General features: G+C 39.2%; 2 protein-coding genes across 4 annotated transcripts in view; one reads left to right on the top strand and one right to left on the bottom strand.

Annotated features, from left to right (window-relative positions):
• capn3b (calpain 3b) overlaps positions 1-6,416 on the top strand; it is a 20,385-nt gene extending 13,969 nt beyond the window's left edge. The window contains exons 14-23 of one of the 2 annotated variants that reach the window (XM_042503048.1): positions 126-149; positions 377-463; positions 1,525-1,602; positions 1,700-1,757; positions 1,844-1,908; positions 2,599-2,667; positions 2,760-2,838; positions 2,992-3,108; positions 4,212-4,270; positions 4,764-6,416. In XM_042503048.1, the coding sequence (XP_042358982.1) occupies positions 126-149; positions 377-463; positions 1,525-1,602; positions 1,700-1,757; positions 1,844-1,908; positions 2,599-2,667; positions 2,760-2,838; positions 2,992-3,108; positions 4,212-4,270; positions 4,764-4,790 (663 nt within the window). In that variant the 3' untranslated portion in view covers positions 4,791-6,416. The remainder of the gene's footprint in view (positions 1-125; positions 150-376; positions 464-1,524; positions 1,603-1,699; positions 1,758-1,843; positions 1,909-2,598; positions 2,668-2,759; positions 2,839-2,991; positions 3,109-4,211; positions 4,271-4,763) is intronic. The other variant, XM_042503049.1, reaches the window with a different exon arrangement.
• znf106b (zinc finger protein 106b) lies at positions 5,851-17,437 on the bottom strand. Of its 2 annotated transcripts, none has more exons than XM_042503045.1 (21): positions 17,349-17,437; positions 16,800-16,931; positions 16,608-16,669; positions 15,239-15,442; positions 13,947-15,152; positions 12,860-13,211; positions 12,702-12,762; positions 11,902-12,056; positions 11,746-11,806; positions 10,924-11,665; positions 10,779-10,828; positions 9,902-10,035; positions 9,423-9,557; positions 9,002-9,118; positions 8,463-8,654; positions 8,138-8,200; positions 7,789-7,908; positions 7,447-7,518; positions 7,283-7,354; positions 6,960-7,106; positions 5,851-6,856 (listed from the first exon to the last, which is right to left on the bottom strand). In XM_042503045.1, the coding sequence occupies exons 1-21, from the start codon at positions 17,367-17,369 to the stop codon at positions 6,800-6,802; spliced, it is 4,155 nt and encodes a 1,384-aa protein (XP_042358979.1). In that variant the 5' UTR covers positions 17,370-17,437; the 3' UTR covers positions 5,851-6,799. The 2 variants fall into 2 exon arrangements, with proteins under 2 accessions (XP_042358979.1, XP_042358981.1); XM_042503047.1 differs by lacking the exon at positions 17,349-17,437 and adding an exon at positions 17,154-17,282.

Below are 17,437 nucleotides of genomic sequence, written 5' to 3'. Positions count from 1 at the left end.
TTTCATTTCCATTCATACTGTTCTCATTCTTTTTCCTACAAAAGTAACTAACAGACTTGAAAAGTGTCTTCCTCCTTTTCATCTCATTTCATCCTTCTGTCCTTTCTTGTCTTATTGACCCTCAGCAAGACAAGAAAAAGAAAGAAAAGGTAATGCATGCAAGTGGCACTAACATTGTTAGATTGCTTTTAAACTCTGCTTCACCACTGATACTCTCCCTTATATTTTGGCTATAATCAACGGTAGAAGTTTTAGTTTGTGTCATTTTTGCATGTATAGATTATAACCACTGAAATAACTTTCTCTTTTCTGTTTCTGTTTGTCTTTTATAACCTGTCTCTCCTCTTACTAACCTCTGCCGTTACCCAAATGCCAGCCTATTGTATTTGTGTCAGACAGAGCACGAGCCAACAAAGAAATCGAGCATGACGGCATTCAGGGGGAAATAAAGAAGAAACCAAAGGTAATCTGGTTGCCAGAGCCAAAACTTAACACCATCACTATGCAGCAACTAGCTTATAGTGACCTTTGACCTGTCGTAATTTCTAGAGATTTATGGCTCTGAAATGCAGTCTTGACCAGGTCAAATAACACTGCTGGGAATAAAACAATTGAGCTTGAAGCCAGCTGATCTCAAGTGACTCAGCTGCACCTGTTTTCCTGTAAGGCCTCAGTGTATACAGACAAACTTGCTCATGTCTCTCTCTAATGTGCTGCTCTCCTCTGGTACTAAAAGGAAACGCATCCAGTGCTAATCAGTCACAATATATTTTTTTTTGTGAAGAAATTGGAAAAACAATTTTACTCAAAGCCAAAAACAAGTCAAAAGCTGCGTTTCCATCAAAAGCTTTCGGCTTTGTTCATTTTGGGCTTTTTCACCAGCAGGCTGGTTCTGTTCAGTTCAGTTTGGTAAGCATTTTTTTGCCTTTTCATTGTGAAAAGTTGTGCATGGTCCCTTTAGTTCCCCATTTTTCATTTCCCTTCTTCTTGGGTTGCCTGGCTCACAGTTCCAGCACAATTTAATAATTTTCACTGTCCCTTTTTAAATTAACTAAACTAAACTAACAAAAGTTTCTTATACATTAATAAACTATAACTATTAAAATAAAACAACATTTTGCAGCCGCTAGCAGCAGCTATAGATTGAGGAATCCATTTAAATCATCAGGACAAACTGAAATGAACAGAACCGACCTGCTAGTGGAAACACCCCATAAGCTGTCAAATCAAAGCTTAGTTTATTTTCAGGTGTGACTGGATCACTAAACTTTTGAACATCACACTACCAACATCCATAAGCACTGCCAACAAAGGCTCAACACCGTCCAGAAACTCAGGGCACTCAGTCACACCCAAAGGAATAAAATGCCATTCTATTTCTATGATCACACGCTACCTTTTGCTCTGGAGAAGCTTAAAGGGCCTTTACAACGTCCAATCACATAAATACGCTTTTCCAACATGTAGCTATCATTTTTAGTATTAATAATTTTCTTTACAATTTACTATTTTCTTGTGTCTCAGCTGAAACTACTTGAACCTGAGGAGGAGACTGAAGAGGAAAAACAGTTCAGGGCCATTTACAGACAGATTGCCGGTGAGGTGAGTACACAGAGAGAGGACAGAGGGTAACACAGGACAGGTGTGGATGTCTGAATGTGTAAATATCTATGCAACAAATTGTTCCTCCCTCCATCAGGACATGCAGATCTGTGCCAATGAACTCAAGATGATCATGAAGAACGTACTCTCCAGACGTGAGTACACTGGAAAGACTAAGACCATATAACAATTATCACATAGTGGTGTCACGTGACCATTCATACCAAGCTGTCCTTCACAGATAATGACATAAAGACGGAGGGATTCAGCCTTGAGACATGTCGGAGTATGATCGCCTTGATGGATGTATCCTTACAGTTAGTTTATATAATAATAATAATATAATAATCCCACAAGTGACTGAGGCCCAGTGGTAGAAACAAGCGGAAACTTCCAGGGTTGAAAAATGAAGCAAACTCAAAGTGCCAAAAACTGCAGTTCCTCAAACAGCCACTTGAGGCTGGCTCCAAAAGCGAGTCAATCCTCACAGACACTCATGTTAAAATGCCTAAGTGAACAGCAGAAATAAACGTGTTTACAACATGTTTTTAAGTCACTTAGTCCCTCACTCTTCTACAGATATGCTCACTATGCTATAAAATGCCAAACTCGAGTCTCAAAAGGGAGTCCACCAACTAATGGGTGACATCACAGTGGCTACATTCATTATTTTTCCATAATCTATGGGTAGAACAGGCAAACTATTTTTCATTAATACTCCACTCTTAATTTGCTGACAAATCAAGTATATTTTTTTGAATGGACTTTGAACAACTACAGCACAGTGAGATAAGATTTGACACTACAAATGTCTTTGCGTTAGACAAACTTTAGTGAATTTGCATTTACTCAAAAGCACGTGTAGTAAATAAATATGTTTAGAATCATTTACTATGATGAAAATTATTTTAGTACTATAACAAAAAAATAAAAAGCACCTTTTTGGCTTCAAAATTGGCTTCACTGGATGTTTTTCCATGACTGGCCCTCTCTCAGACTGATGGGACGGGAAAGTTGAACCTGCAAGAGTTCAAACACTTGTGGAAGAAGATCAAGGAATGGCAGGTAGGATAACTGTAGCCACCTTATAGCCTCTGCTCATGTTTAACAAACCTTCACGTTTTTATCTGACTGTCCATCCAATAATATGTTTACAGCTGATCTTTAAACGTTTTGACAAAGACAAATCCGGCTCCATCAGTAGTTTTGAGCTGAGAAACACTGTTAATGCTGCAGGTGAGCAACAAGAGATACTTTATCCTTCCATTTTTAGACTGAATGCTTTTCTATTGCTTAGAAATTAAATTGGGATTTATAATTGCAATATAGTTTCAACTAAACTTTATTTGTATTCGTTGACAATCTCTGTTTAATCTTCTCCACATGAAGGGTTTCAGCTCAACAGACAGCTATATGACATCATAGCCATGCGCTACGCAGACGAACTCCTCAACATCGACTTTGACAGCTACATCTGCTGTTTTGTGAGACTAGAGGGCATGTTCAGTAAGTACACACACAACACATGAGCATGTGCACGTAAAATTAATAAACAATGTGTTTTAAGCAGTGTGTGTGTCAGTCTCAATGCTGCATGCATCAGAAAATATTCTGATACTATGTGGACAAAGTTTATTTGAAATTTACCTGCTAATTTTATAAACATAAAGAAAGAGCCAGTAATAGTGACCTTAAAGGTTAGCTTAAGTATTTTTCAACCTGGACCCATTTTCCCCATGTTTTTGTGGCTATGTAACTAATGGGAACAACAATTATTGAGTGAAACAACACCACATTTGGTGCAAAGTAACCACTGAGGGCATGTTTCCACTGTCAATTTATATCCCCTAAAAGCACTTGGTTTTGCCGCTGATTTATAAATGCAGATCCCTGCAGAGAGTGAGATTCTTTTTGTGGAATCAGAAACAGCCCAAAGTCACTACCATCAAATGAAACTCCATGTAAATAAACAGTAATTTTATTTTCATAGAACACACTTTATAAAAAGTCAACAAAAACAAAATAAATATCGCAAAAAGAGTCTTGGTTTGTCTTTCCACTGTTCCAACAATCACCAACTATGGTTTGGATGAATTCACCCAGTTTGATATGAAAATATGCTGACTCTCTGACATGTTTAAATGACTATTTATTTGAATGGAATATGGTGGGTTAGATAAGAGTGATTTCAGGGTTGTTTCCGTTTAAACAAAAAGCATTTTTAACAAAAGGCTCTATCTCTGTGGGGATCCTTTTTATAATGTCAGAAGAATAGAGGAGAATAATAATAATAATAATAATCTGATCCTGTCAAGGGCAAAAACAAGCACTTTTAATGGATGTTTATTGACAATGTGCAGGTGGATTGGGGTTACATTGCAGCCAGATGTGCCTTTGTTGGCTGCAGCAATCTCACTCAACACTGGACTAACTTAAGATATCGTTTCCATTGGTCACGTAGACACAAAAGCATGGTAAAATAGGGCCCAGGTTGAAAAATACCAAAGCTACCCTTTAAGTTTGGAAAAGAAATCAGTGCTTACATCAGTGCTTTTACATTTTTTGGTACTTTTAAAATAGCTGTATGAAGACTGTTGGGTCTCTTGCAGGAGCTTTTAATGCTTTTGACAAAGATGGAGATGGAATAATCAAGCTCAATGTCCTGGAGGTAAGACAGTTTACATTTGCTCTATGATTAATCAGAGCTCTGATGTGTTAATAATAATGATAATTATACATTTTATTAATAGAGCGCTTTTCACAGTATTTAAAGACCCTGTGTTAATGACAAAGGGCTACACAGACTGAGTGACCAGAAAAACAGAAACACCTGTTGCTCTGTAATATTTACTGTGTGACTTAAAATGTTCAGCTTTTGTTGGGATTATATTTTGAGGCTGAATTTTTTGGTGGTGTTGTGATGGGCAAAATTATACTAAAATGGTGTTTTTTGTGTGCGTTCATTATAAAATACCCAAATTCAATCAAAAGCTCTCTGGTGTAAACTTTTGCAGTAAGCTTCACTAAAGATAGTATTTATACTGTTGTACTGGACTGCAATTGCAGCTGTTTCAATTTCTTTTTGGTTTTGGTCACTAAGAGGATCTTGTAAGTCTATTTTCTTTATTCTGATCTTTGCTTTCCATTTGCTCTCGTTCCAGTGGCTTCAGCTCACCATATACTCTTAAGTCATCTTCATGACCACTGATGTAGCTGCAGACAGCTGGTGCTCACATTCAAGACTCAGCTATCCTGGACAGTTACTTAACGTTCTTGTTTCTTAAGCATTATTGAACAAAATGTATTTTTGCACAAAGAAGCCTTGAAATCAAAATGGTGACATTTAGATATCAGTCATCACTTAAATTATGATGGTTTTAGATTTAACACAAACTTAATTTTAGCTTATTTTTGAGTGACTAACATCCTATAAGTATGAAGCAGATTCCTGAAACGTCATTAGTTTTCTCGCCTCTACAGTGCTGATGAGTGACATACACTGATGAATGCTGAAGTCAGTGTAACCTGATAATCATGTTACATTAGTGTTTGGCGTGAAGCAGCGCTGAGCCGCGAATCGAGGAGCTGACCTCTGATCTATGTCACAAATGACATGTGGTTAGTAATGTAGAGCTTAAAGTGTCAGCGTTTTAAAAAAATGTTTGAATATGAGAACTGAGTGAATTAACATTTTGTTCGACAAGAGAAATACTGGATATACTGTACATTGTTTTCAAAATCTTGTGAGGGTGAACACTGTAAATTATATTTGTATTTTTATTGCTGTACACATACACACAAGTACACAAGTAGGTATTAAACACAAATCACTGTACAGTTAAACATACAAAAATTAAGGCATGACTTTAACACAGAACACATAAAAATAACTCTCTGGACAGTTTGGTCTGACGACCCTCACTTCTACTTTCATCTAATGCCCAAAATGAGAGTTTTCCAACATGTTGAAAAAAAATAAAGGGGGCAAAGTCTTCATTACCAAGAATAAAGTCTTTGGGAAATGTGAAAATGAAAACTTAATAAATTAATGGACAGTTTATATATGTGATGATGATATTTTATAACCAACCCTATCAGTCAGGAAGGAATTAAGGACACATTTACTTTACACTGAAATATCACTAAAAAAAAATCAAATCAAATCAAAAGGGATATATTTGACTTTAAAGTAGGTGAGTCGGGATACAAATTCCATTCTTTATACAAGTACAAGTTGCTAAATATTAGCCTGTGGATTTTAAACACTGAAGTTACTTCCCAAAGAGCACCTTCTATAAATATTAAGTCTGTTTACTTCCATGTACGCACGTCCCTTCCACACCAAAGTTAGGTCACTCTCAGGAAAACAATGTTGAAAGACTTAAGAAAAGATTTGAAAATCCTACCGACAATCCTCAGAGCCCTGACCCTTCCTAGAATAAGAAAGCTGCAGAAAATCAGATAAAGCTCTGAGTTATGTCACTTGAGTCAGGGTCAGATGGGGCAGAAAACAAGTTTAGAAATAAAACATATCTGAATGTTAGGAGTCAGAAACAATGAGCTACTGGCTTGGCAGTATTTTTTTTTCTCATTCCTTCCTACCTAACACTAAACCAAAATACAGTCAGTGTTAAAGCATATTGCCTCCACTTCACAGTCAACTGCCAATACAATTTAGAAAAATATCAATGATGAAAACAGCTCACAATATAAACTGCTTTGCAAAAGCTACTCTGAGGTGTTCATACCGGTGCAGCATAGTTGTGGAAATGTTCTGAATAATTAGCTTCACATATAATAATGACACATCTGAAGAGGGTTACTGTATGACTTTTTTTATGGTGTCACATCATGAATTCACATTGATAACAACAAACTTGTTAACCGACTGATCCAAAAATACAATAAAGTAATGAATCTTTTTACTTGTGAACTACAGATTAATTGCTGACAAATGCAAATACTTACGGAGCCCTTAAATTACCAAAAGGTGATATTTTTTGATTGGCCTGTCTTATCTTACTGTCACAGAGGTCACACAATACGCACAAGACCAAAGAGATGTGAAAATAAGACAATCTCCAATTGAAATTTAAATGGAAAATAAACTGCAAATCCTAAAGAACTCTGAAACAAAACATCAGTCGCTGTGTTTTACTGGATGAGACTTATCTGATTCATCACTTCAGTGCTGTTGTCAAGGCTGCACTTTACTGTCGTTGTCCACGTGGCTCTGCATGTGTTCAGGCAGCTTCTGCAGGAAAAATACAGTTTTCTGGTGTCATACGAACTGCTTCACTAAGAAGCCGTTTGCTAATTTTCAACTGGTTGAAAATAAGATGGCATGAGTTTATTACCTGCCGAACACACTGCTGTGTCATGAAAAAAGTGCTGCAGCCTCTCCAGCGACATTTGACTGATTGTAGATTTGAGTTGGTGTGATCGTGGACGAGATGCTGCAAAAGATGCTCCGCCATGCCGAAGATCAGAGGGCAATTCTGCCACTGAACAGAGTTCAAAAAGATGCATGTTATGATACAAGTCAAAGAAAGTCAGAAAATTTAACAAATCTTTAGATCATTAAATATCTTCAAGATGGAGAATTTTGGATATTTTACTTTTGCATGGACTGAAGTAAAGGCACTGATAAATGATTGCTCTGTGTATAAAGAGTTGTTACCCAGCAGCGGTAGTTATTCAGCAAGTTGAGCTTCACAGCTTGAACACTGCCATCATAACAGCCTGTGTAGACCTGGGGTGGACAAACAACGTTAAGATACAGAACTCCACAGTAACCGTTAATCTTTTCCAAAATGAACCTGTTGCCAGTTTTAGTCCACGTACCACACTTTTATGTACAGCCATGCATATCACCATGTCACTGTGACCCCCGTACACTTGCAGGAGGTCATGGGACTGAAAAGACACAAAGTTTAAATGAATAATTTATGGATTATACACCTAATGAACAAGAAGACAGATATAGCACTCAAGTCAAAAATCACTGCCCAAAACATCTGCAGTCTTCTAGAAGTCCAATTTAAGGCCTTGAACTAAGCAACGTCTATTTGTAACTGATAAAATGAAAAATAAAACTGTTTTGAGTATTCTACAGTGGTTGGTGAATCAATATAAAGAGATGCACATGGAAAGTAACCTTGTAAATTTGAGTGATAACTACAGTACCTTTAGCTCATAAACTCGGACCAGCTGATCCAGACAAGCTGTCACCATCACTTTTCCCAAAATGACTATTGATGTGACTGCATGACCGTGACCCTTGTAGATACGAACCAACTCACCCGTCTGCAAATAAAGATGGGCGTAAAATCTTGAGGCAACAGTGAATACATGAAACAACACAAGGAAAACACAAACCCAGAAAGAGACTAGGCATAAATTAACATTTATTTTAAAGCTGAAGAGTTAAGGTTAATAATCTGTAATTTTAGTTTATAAGACATCATACAAACTGCAAGTGCCTGTCCATCCATACTCAGAAATATTTCAATTTCTGGGAATCTTCAACACTTACGTGGATGTTGTGGGCATGAACAGATGTGTCACTGGAGCCACTGAAGACCAGGTCATTCACCACCTGAAAACAAACAGGTCATCTCTTTGATAATCAGATCTACATTTTCTATACCACAAACAGAAGAAGTGGCCCTTTACAGACCAAATGTCTGTCAGAAAACAACAATTTAATGCAGCATTCAAAAGGATCTAAATATTTCGAGCTTCAAGATGTAAATACTGAGTTTCATCACTTACACATGCAGGTCTGAAATGATTTAGTCTCATTATCTGGACAAAAACCATTTAGATGTTACAGTTTAGAAGCAGGTTTATCTCTTTACCTTCATGCAGAGTACAGTTTTGGTGTGACCCTTCAGCGAGCGCAGCAACAAGCCGCTCTTTGCGTCTCGTACACTGATGGTGCTGTCGTAGGAGCCGACCAGCAGCACTCGGCGGGCGCCCTCCTGTGCTGTGCCCAGACAGCTCACACCTCGCGGGCCGTGGCACTCAAACACATCTAACTGCTTCAGAGTCTAACGAAAGAGAGAAAGAGATCAAGATGAGGTAAAAGAAAATATGGAGATAATAGCTGTAATGTTTTTACGCATCAATCAGAGCATAAAACTCTGGCAGACAAAGATAAAAGACGTACGCTCTCAAAAAAAGAGTGAAAATCACATGGCTACATTTACAGATATGGAAAACTACTTAGCTTGATCATTCACGTAATCAGAATGAATGTGACTAAACGTTTAGTTGGTTGGTCTAGTCAAGATATAGCATGATTGGTTTTTTTTTTTGTCAATGCATAATAAATGACACCCACTAATGGTACTGCAATCTTTATTTTATTTTCCTGTATTACAATGATTTCACTCACCTTTAAGTCATAGCTAGCCACTGATCCATTGGCGAGTCCAGCAAACAGGATGTTCCAGGCAGAGTGCAAACACAACACTCTGTCCGACAGAGAGATCTGCTCCAGAAACTTTGTGGTCTAGAGGTATGGACAACATTAAAAACATTAAAAAAAAAAAAAGAAAAAAAAGAAAATGTTTTTAAAAATGCATAACAGAAGACAGGGGGATGAATTGAGCTTACAGAAGTGGTTGTGTAGTTTACAGTTTGACCAATTCAAAGAGTAAATTATACTGACTGGGTGTCACAGTGAAACCCGACCTACACCAGTAAAGCTGTTCTTTCTTCAACAACTGAAACGATGACCAGTCTAATTGGGGTAGAAACACCACACAGCAATCATAAAGAGAAATATTTATCACACGTATCGAGACACTTTGCACCTTTATGCTGTAACAGCGGATAGTCTGGTCACTGGATCCTGTGTAGAGGCGAGCTGGCAAGTTTGGGACAGACGACACCAGCAGACAGTTGACTTTGTCTGTGTGACCCTCAAACACGGCTTGGCACTCCCTGTTCTGGATACACCGAGACAAATATACATCTAATTATTCCATATACTGTTATTTAATGGATCCATTGTCTATGCTGCTTGGTATGCAAAACAAAAAATATAAAATATAGATATTAAAAAAAAAAATCATGATAAATATAATCTACAGCAGTGATGAAAAGTTCTTTTTTTTGGGAGAGGAAAAAAGTTATTTTTCATGGAAAGTAAAAAGCAGGAAATGAACAGTCTACATGGAGAGGTATCATTTTGGTTTGAAATACTTGCTTATTGATGAAGGAAGAATACAGTGGTTAACAGGGACAAAGTTTGGCATGAGTTGTTATTAAGTTGGAAACGTGATCAACATACCATCAGACTGTAGGCTCGCGCTGTGTTGTCCCCTGAACATGTGTACAGTCGACCTTCGTGAACCTGGAGGCCTTGAACAAGACCTGCGTGATTCGAAAAGGCTCCCACTGACGGCTCGTCATCCTCAACACCCTCTAAAATACCAAAACCAAAACAAGAACCTTAGAATAACTGCCTCATGACTGTATGCCTCCAAGTACCAGTGAAGCTGCAGTTACAATTTACATCCACGTCTGTCAAGACTCATTCAGTATGCAGCCATGACGGTAGAAAATGCTTCAAATATGAAAGCTGCTGAGAAGCTACTAATTCGAAATTGTGGATGTTTCACACACACTTTTAACCTGGCAGCACATTGTCAACAATTCAGAAAAGTGTTTTGGTAGATTATGATGTCACAATGAACCTATGACGTTGTGGATATTAAGTGTTTTTGTGTTTTCATTTGGACAAATTTTTTGTAAACCAGTGCTTGTGTGGAAGGGAGAAAAAAACCCTGTTCCCAAAAATACCTGTGTCTGTGTGGACTCAGCCAATACTCATCACTTTATCCTAATATGCTATTAGACATTATTTGTGAAATTTTGTGATAATTGGAGTATGAATTCTTGAATTATGGCCAAAAAGGTGTTTTGTGAGGTCACAGTGACTGTCTGACCTCCAAAATCTATTCAATTCATATTTGAGTCTAATGGAAGTTCATGCCAAATTTAAGAGCTTGAGACTGAAATATCGCATTCACGAGAATGGAATGGGGGGACAGACGGATGGACGGACAACCAAAAAACATACTGCCTTAGGCCACAGCTGTCACCAGCATGGAGGCATCCAAACATGGCCTGAGACACTTGATGCAAGCAGGAATCACAAGACTCACCTGGAGGAACACTGGCATCTTTCACCGGCGCCAGTGTCGGCTGAAGTTTCCTGAGTCATCAAGAGAGAAGAGTCGGTCACATTTTACACTTACAAATAAATTCATGCTTGTAATGTTTAGGATTCTACACCAAACATCATCTCACCTCTCAGCCTCATTTTGCTGAACCAACTGCGTGCTGAAAGAGTTGAGCTCCACACTGACAGCCTTCTCAGGAGGCTCTTGCTGGACTGGATCATTTGGTGTTTCCTCTGAGTCATCAATATCAATGACCACCACGTTAGAGGCCTCCACCATTTTGACAGAGGAGTCGCTCTCGTTTCCTTTATCATCGTCTGGTGCTGCAGCAGATGCATTTTGATCTCTTTCGGGGACAAAAGTGGAGACAGGCTTCTCTGCTGCTGGCTCTTTTTCTTTTACTATGCAGAGATTTTCTCCCGCTGCTTTCACAGAATCAGCGTCAGCTGACTGTGCTTCCTCTCTCGCTACTGTCACAGTCTGAGGATTTCGAAATGGTGATGTTGAGCACTCTGTTTGAGGTTGTGTGAGAGAGGTAACAGCAGCTGTAGGAGCAGCTAAGCTTGGTGAAGGAAGCAGCAGTGAAGGGAGCAATTCAGAGGAAAACAAGGGCACGGGTTTGTTCACAGGTACCTGAAGTGTATCAGAGTTGCAGGAGAGGGTTTTGGGAAATTGTCCATCTGTGAACTGCTGAACATTTTCTAGCTTTACTTGCATGGCTGGCAGGGCAAGGGGACTGATGGAAGATGCTGGGATTGTGGGACATGATTGGGTAGGGAAGGCACTGGAGGAAGGAAGAGGAGAGACTCCAGCCCTTGCAGGTGATATGGCGGCTTTCTCTGTTACATTAGATGCTCCTGAGTATCCTCCTGAAAGAGATTAAGAAAAGAAAAATTAAACTACTTGCTGCGTATGAAGCCATTTAAAGCAAAGGGTAAACCTGCTGTACCTTTCATCCCCTGCAGGATTTCAATTCGCTGTGCTCTCAGACTGTTGACCTCAGCAGTGAACTATAAAAACAGGAAGAACAGTTTAATGAAAACCCACTAAAAGACACCTGAGGAAAAGGTAAACATGATTGTTGTGTCTTTGTTAGTGGTGCCACCTGCTGTATCATTAACATCAGTCTTTGGACTTCTGCATAGGCAGCTTGCAAGGCATTGCGGGCCTGGACCAGAGACTTGTCCAAATCCTGCAACGTATGGCTCAGCTCATCCTCCCTAAGAGACACAGCCAACAGCTGGTCCATTTGGCACTGGTCTGTGGGGCAGGAAAACAAGAAAAAATACACAATGAGATTATTTACTTGATAACATTTTCTTTTTTTAACCCCACAACTTGACTGGAATCAAAATGCTGCCCATCTTGCAAAATGTGTGTTTTAAAGACAGTGCACAGGCATTACCCTTTTCATTTAAGCTGATTTCAAATAACCTGGTACCGACATGTGACGTGTATATATTTACGTTTTCCCCCTTTAAAAAATAAGATAATAAAACAAAAAAGTAGGCTTCATGGTATAATTCCCCAAACCAAAAATTAGAGCGAAAAACCTAAAAGAAACTGGCTTTCTTTTAGTCTGTAGGAATCTCATTTAGCCTGGCAAAACAGCTGTAAAACACTTAAACCATCCATATTTCCACAGCAGCCTGTTAGGGCATTTTTCATGTTAGTTTTCATATTCTTGCTGTGGGTCAGTGTGAGTTTAAGAGTATGGTTTAGACCTGCTCTAAATGAAAAGTGTCATGAGAGTGTGTTTTGATTTGGCATATAACAAAATATAGTGACTTGACTCAGTATTTACTATAAAATGATAATTCCTGAAAATGACAGAAATCTTTCACTGTATTTTACTATAACACATTATTAAACTTGGAAATTAAAATAATAGAATATCAGAATTACCTGGGTTTGACTTCGATTTCATCTTTTTCCCACATGGTTGCTGATCGGAAATGTCACCACACTGAAAGAACACATGATAATTAAAATACACCTACAAAAATGTATCTGCTGGATGTATAAGCGGTGCACAACACTTAACAACACAGTATACTACTCACCACGTTGTGTTTCCTCTTGCTTGCACCACCGCTGGCTCTCAAATCTCCATCATCATTTTCCAAGTATTGCTCCAACTTCACAGAGACAGCTTCAGTTGTCTGACTGCTGCAGCCTTCTTGTGCTGCACCAGGCTGCTCCACCGGCTCCTGCATCTGAGAATTTGACTGCATTTCTGTGTGAGAGTCATTATGAATTGTGTCTTGGGGCAGAGGAGGTAGTCCGATCCATTGTGCACCTGAAGTAGTGTCTGGGAATGATTCCCAATGAAAGCCTTCTGACAGAGTTATGTCATATTCTGCTTTTCTTGAGCTTTCTTGGTCTGACAGAGGGTTGGCCATCTCAATTCCAAACCTGTCAGAATAAAAACAGATAAACTGGAATTACCACCTCATGGTTGTATGTCTCCACAAACCACTCAAGTTGCATTTGGCAGCACAGAAGATCTATACAATCAGCACCTTTTCAAGGTTGACACCAAGATTAGCGTCACCAATTCCGCAACTGACCAAAACCTCCCTCAAGGACGTCTTGAGATATTGCGTTCATGAAAATATGACAGACACATGGTCACAGTGACCTTGACCTTTGACTACCAAATTACAATCAGCTCACTGATAAGTCCAAGTGGATGGCTGTGCCAAATTTGAAGAAATTCCCTCAAGGAATTCTTAAGATATTGGACTCACAAGGATGAGACAGGTGGGGTCAAAGTGACCTTGACCTTTGGCAACCAACATCTAATCAGTTCATCATTTAGTCAAAGAGAATGTTTCTGCCAAATTTGAAGAAATTCCCTTGAGTTATTTTAAAGATATTGCGTTCACAAGTATGAGACCAATGAGACTAATGACCTTTGACCACTAAAATCCAATCAGTTCATCATTAAGTCCAAGTGGATGTTTGTGCCAAATTTAAAGAAATTCCTTCAAGACGTTGTTGGGATATCTTGCTCATGAAAATGGGACGGACTTACATACGGATGGACAGACAATCTGAAAAAATAATGCCTCTAGGCATTAAAACTAAAATTTTCTGTTTGGCAAACAAACGTTAAAAGAGATACAGTTGAAAACACAAAAAGTTTACCTGGGCATGCCTTTGCCCCTCTCCCTTTTCGTCTCCTCATACAGCTCTCTCCAGCTCATCTTCCTATTGCTCCCTGATAGGCTGAACATTTTATCCAGTTTTGGTGTAAGCCCAGCTTCATTTCCCCCCTGAGCTTTTGCTGAACTGTGAGCAATTCGAATCTTGCGGGTGATGTTCGAGTTGTACTCGGAGGATGTGGTTGAACATCGGCTGACAGAGATCTGGCTGTTGAGAGCACCCTGAGATACCCTCTCTCTGATGTCACTTTTCATCTGCTTTGGATTTGGAGGGGCAATACTGGAGGGACAAACACTAGAATGGGATGCAGCAGCGGAGCTGTTGACCTGTGAGGATTGCACAGATGTAGCTGCAGCATAGGTGATGGGATGTGTAGCCTCCTTGGTGTTGTTCCTGAAGTAGCCACTGGCCACCTGCTCTTTCTCAGCCCCCCGGACACTTGCCTCACTGTTCTGCTTGCGGGCTTCACGGTCAGCTCTACACGGCTCCCTCACACCCAGTGCTCTTCTGATCTGCCGTAGCATCGCACTAACGTCGACATCCCGTATGGGAACTGCGTTGGTGGATCTGCTTGCTGCAGCACGTTGAGCTAAAGCTTCTTGTCCTGGCAGAGAAGATCCTGTACTGTCACTCTGGCCATGACCAAAGATGATGGCTCCGTTATGAGGAAGCTGATCACTGGTAAAGTCTCCGTCGTATTGCTTATTATAATAGTCATTCTGGCTCATGGTAGGCCATGCTTTTCCTGGTATTTTAGCGGCACCCCCTTGACCCTTCTGTTGTTTTCTACCAAGACTGTCTGTTTGAGAGCTCTCAATTTTGATAGAAAAGTGATGAGCCGATTGGGTGGACTGGTCTCGAACATCAGGGCAATGCGAAGTTTGACCTGCAGGCTCTCCTGACAAACAAGCCAATTTTCCACTTTGATTCTGCAGAGATGATTCTCTTTGGTGAAGAGGTCTTTGCAGACGGGACACTTTATTCTCTTTGTTTTGAACAACAGCATTGTTTCGTCCTTGCTGGTAGTTGTCCTGTTTCAGTGTACTAATGTTAGTTTGTTTATCTTGTTTCACCTTCACTACTTTAGATACCACTTTGTTTTTACTGCCAGCTCCCTGTAGCATTGCTGCACGCTTCTGACCAGCTATCTGCTTTTGTTTCTTTTTTTTCTTTTTCGTGGCTTTCTTCCTGTAATGAAAAGAAAAACTGTTATTCAAACATATTGCACCATGGAGAGAATACAATGCAAATAGATAAACAAGGGAAATTATTACTCCTCTTTTTTCAGTGTCTTGTTTCTCTCCAGGATCTGGCATACGGTCTCTTTGCCCAGAGTCTTATGCAGAGAGAGGGCCTTTACATTCTTATTTATCAAGCTCTTCAACTTGGCTATGTGTTCAGCGGTGGAGATGTGCTTAGCATACTCATTTAAACCCATGGAGGAGGATTTACACGCCTGACACTCATGACGGGAATCCCTGTTAATGAAAAAACATAACAACAAACAGCATTCAGATATGAGTAGAGACAGTCAGAATTTCTGCTTTAAGCTCTAGGAACTGATTTTAAGATCAAAACAGTAAAATTGTGCCCATGGAAGTACTGGGTCAATACATGTTATGCTTATGTGTTCTCAGTATTGCAGTCAAATACTCTGGTGAACAGGTAACATTTGATATTTATTGATACTTGTGCGGACAACACGAGTGTTATTACAATATCAAAATGATATACATATCTTACTTCAAGTAATATAAAACTGTTTCACTACAAACATTTTTTAGCACAAACTTGTTGAATGTTAAAATATAATTACAAGCAACTGTACAAGAACTTAGTCTAAATGGCATAGGTACTATATGCCACAAATACACTGACTGTGGTTACATGGGCATGAACAACCCGTTTATGAGGCTTATCCTGGTTATAATCATACTTGGGATATGGTGTTTACATGAGCACAGAGAAGTCAGGTTATTCACATTCCAAATATACATCCTGATTTCTTTCACAGTACTCCAGCTAGCATATTTAGGTTTTTCACTAACAGAATATGCTGTTTACATGCTCAAGCACGCATTGATTGAAATTTTATACCAGGGAGATCTGCAACAGTACAAGAGTTTCAATGTACAATAACAGTTTCACAGTATGATGTTATACAACATTACACCAATATTTCTATTCATATTAGTAACACTAAAACCTACAAGAAAAACAAACGATGTTTTTTTTTAGTTGAACAAACTTTATTATTGTTGCTGAACTTAAAACTATTTTTTTAAATGGAAGCATGATTCTTCTCACATTTTTTTTACTGTAGATAACCAAATGTACACGGTATGACAATCACCTATTTACATACCATGGAATACATCGAAACCGGTATACCGCTGCAGCCCTAATATATAGCTGAAAGGAATATTCCCGAAGAATGCAACCTTAACCCATGTTATGCATAAAGTGTTATCATAGAAATAGAAAGGGGTTTCTATGGGCGTCATCTTTTTCCTTCTTTAGTCAGATCACACTACATCACTTACCAAAATGTCTTATCAAGGGCATCGTGCATGTTTACTGATGTATTTTTGCATCCCTCATGAAAAATGATTGATATAAAGATGTTTGACTAATGTTACTCACTTGCCCAGCACTATGTCCAGCTCTCTGTGATGCAGCATACTGTGCACATGCTGTTGTGCTTCCTGATGTTAAGAAACAGAATGTCAAAATTATAAATCATTTGTGACAGCACTATATTGTTAAAGAAAAAACATAGCAACAAGCCAGCACTGCTGCCTATTAAAATGTCATATAAAAGTTAGAGCTACTTACATGTTTCAAATGAAACTTGCGACACAAAATACAATAGTCTGTTTGGGTCTTCTGGGAGGATTGTGAGTTTTGGTTGTTCTTCGCAGGGCTTTTAACCACCTTCTTGTGTGGGGTCTGAACCTTTGCCATTTTCTAAACAGGTGAAAGAAAAACAGCACACATGTAAAAACGAAGATGTGCAGCAGCATTAAATCGAGGACAAAGAGCGGCTAACTGCAGTGCATCATATCGCCACAGCCTGGAGGGACCTGGAAGATATACTGTTGGTGGCATTTATGTTGTATCGGCATTGCGGTGAATGCAGGGCACAGTTTATAACCAACAAAACACAGACATAACCGAGTCTAGACTTACAACTGCAGCGCAACGTGGGTGTAAAGCCAAAGCCAACCAGCGTTCACTGAGACGTTAACACATTTGAGCTGGACTAACGGATTACCGGTCACTGAGTTACCATTCACACCAGCCGCTGGCCAATGTTAAGAGCACATAAATGAACTCTTAACCGACTCTACTGGACTAATTAATATGTAAATATGTCATAATTACCAGATAGTTTTCACATGGCATCAAGCCTCTACTGCAGCTCCACCGCCATGTTCGCGTACGTCGATTACGTAAAGATTACGGCGGCCAAT

This window comes from Plectropomus leopardus, chromosome 16 (assembly GCF_008729295.1).
Source record: "Plectropomus leopardus isolate mb chromosome 16, YSFRI_Pleo_2.0, whole genome shotgun sequence".
Classification (NCBI taxonomy): Eukaryota; Metazoa; Chordata; class Actinopteri; order Perciformes; family Serranidae; genus Plectropomus; species Plectropomus leopardus.
This window is presented reverse-complemented; position numbering and strand designations above follow the sequence as displayed.

Coding starts and splice junctions, on each gene's coding strand:
- znf106b (XM_042503045.1), bottom strand. CDS start 17,369: ATGCCATGTGAAAACTATCTG. Junction 10,829..10,923: donor CAGCAAAATGAGGCTGAGAG/GTGAGATGATGT, acceptor TTGATGACTCAG/GAAACTTCAGCCGACACTGG. Junction 7,355..7,446: donor TGGCTGTACATAAAAGTGTG/GTACGTGGACTA, acceptor TGTCCACCCCAG/GTCTACACAGGCTGTTATGA.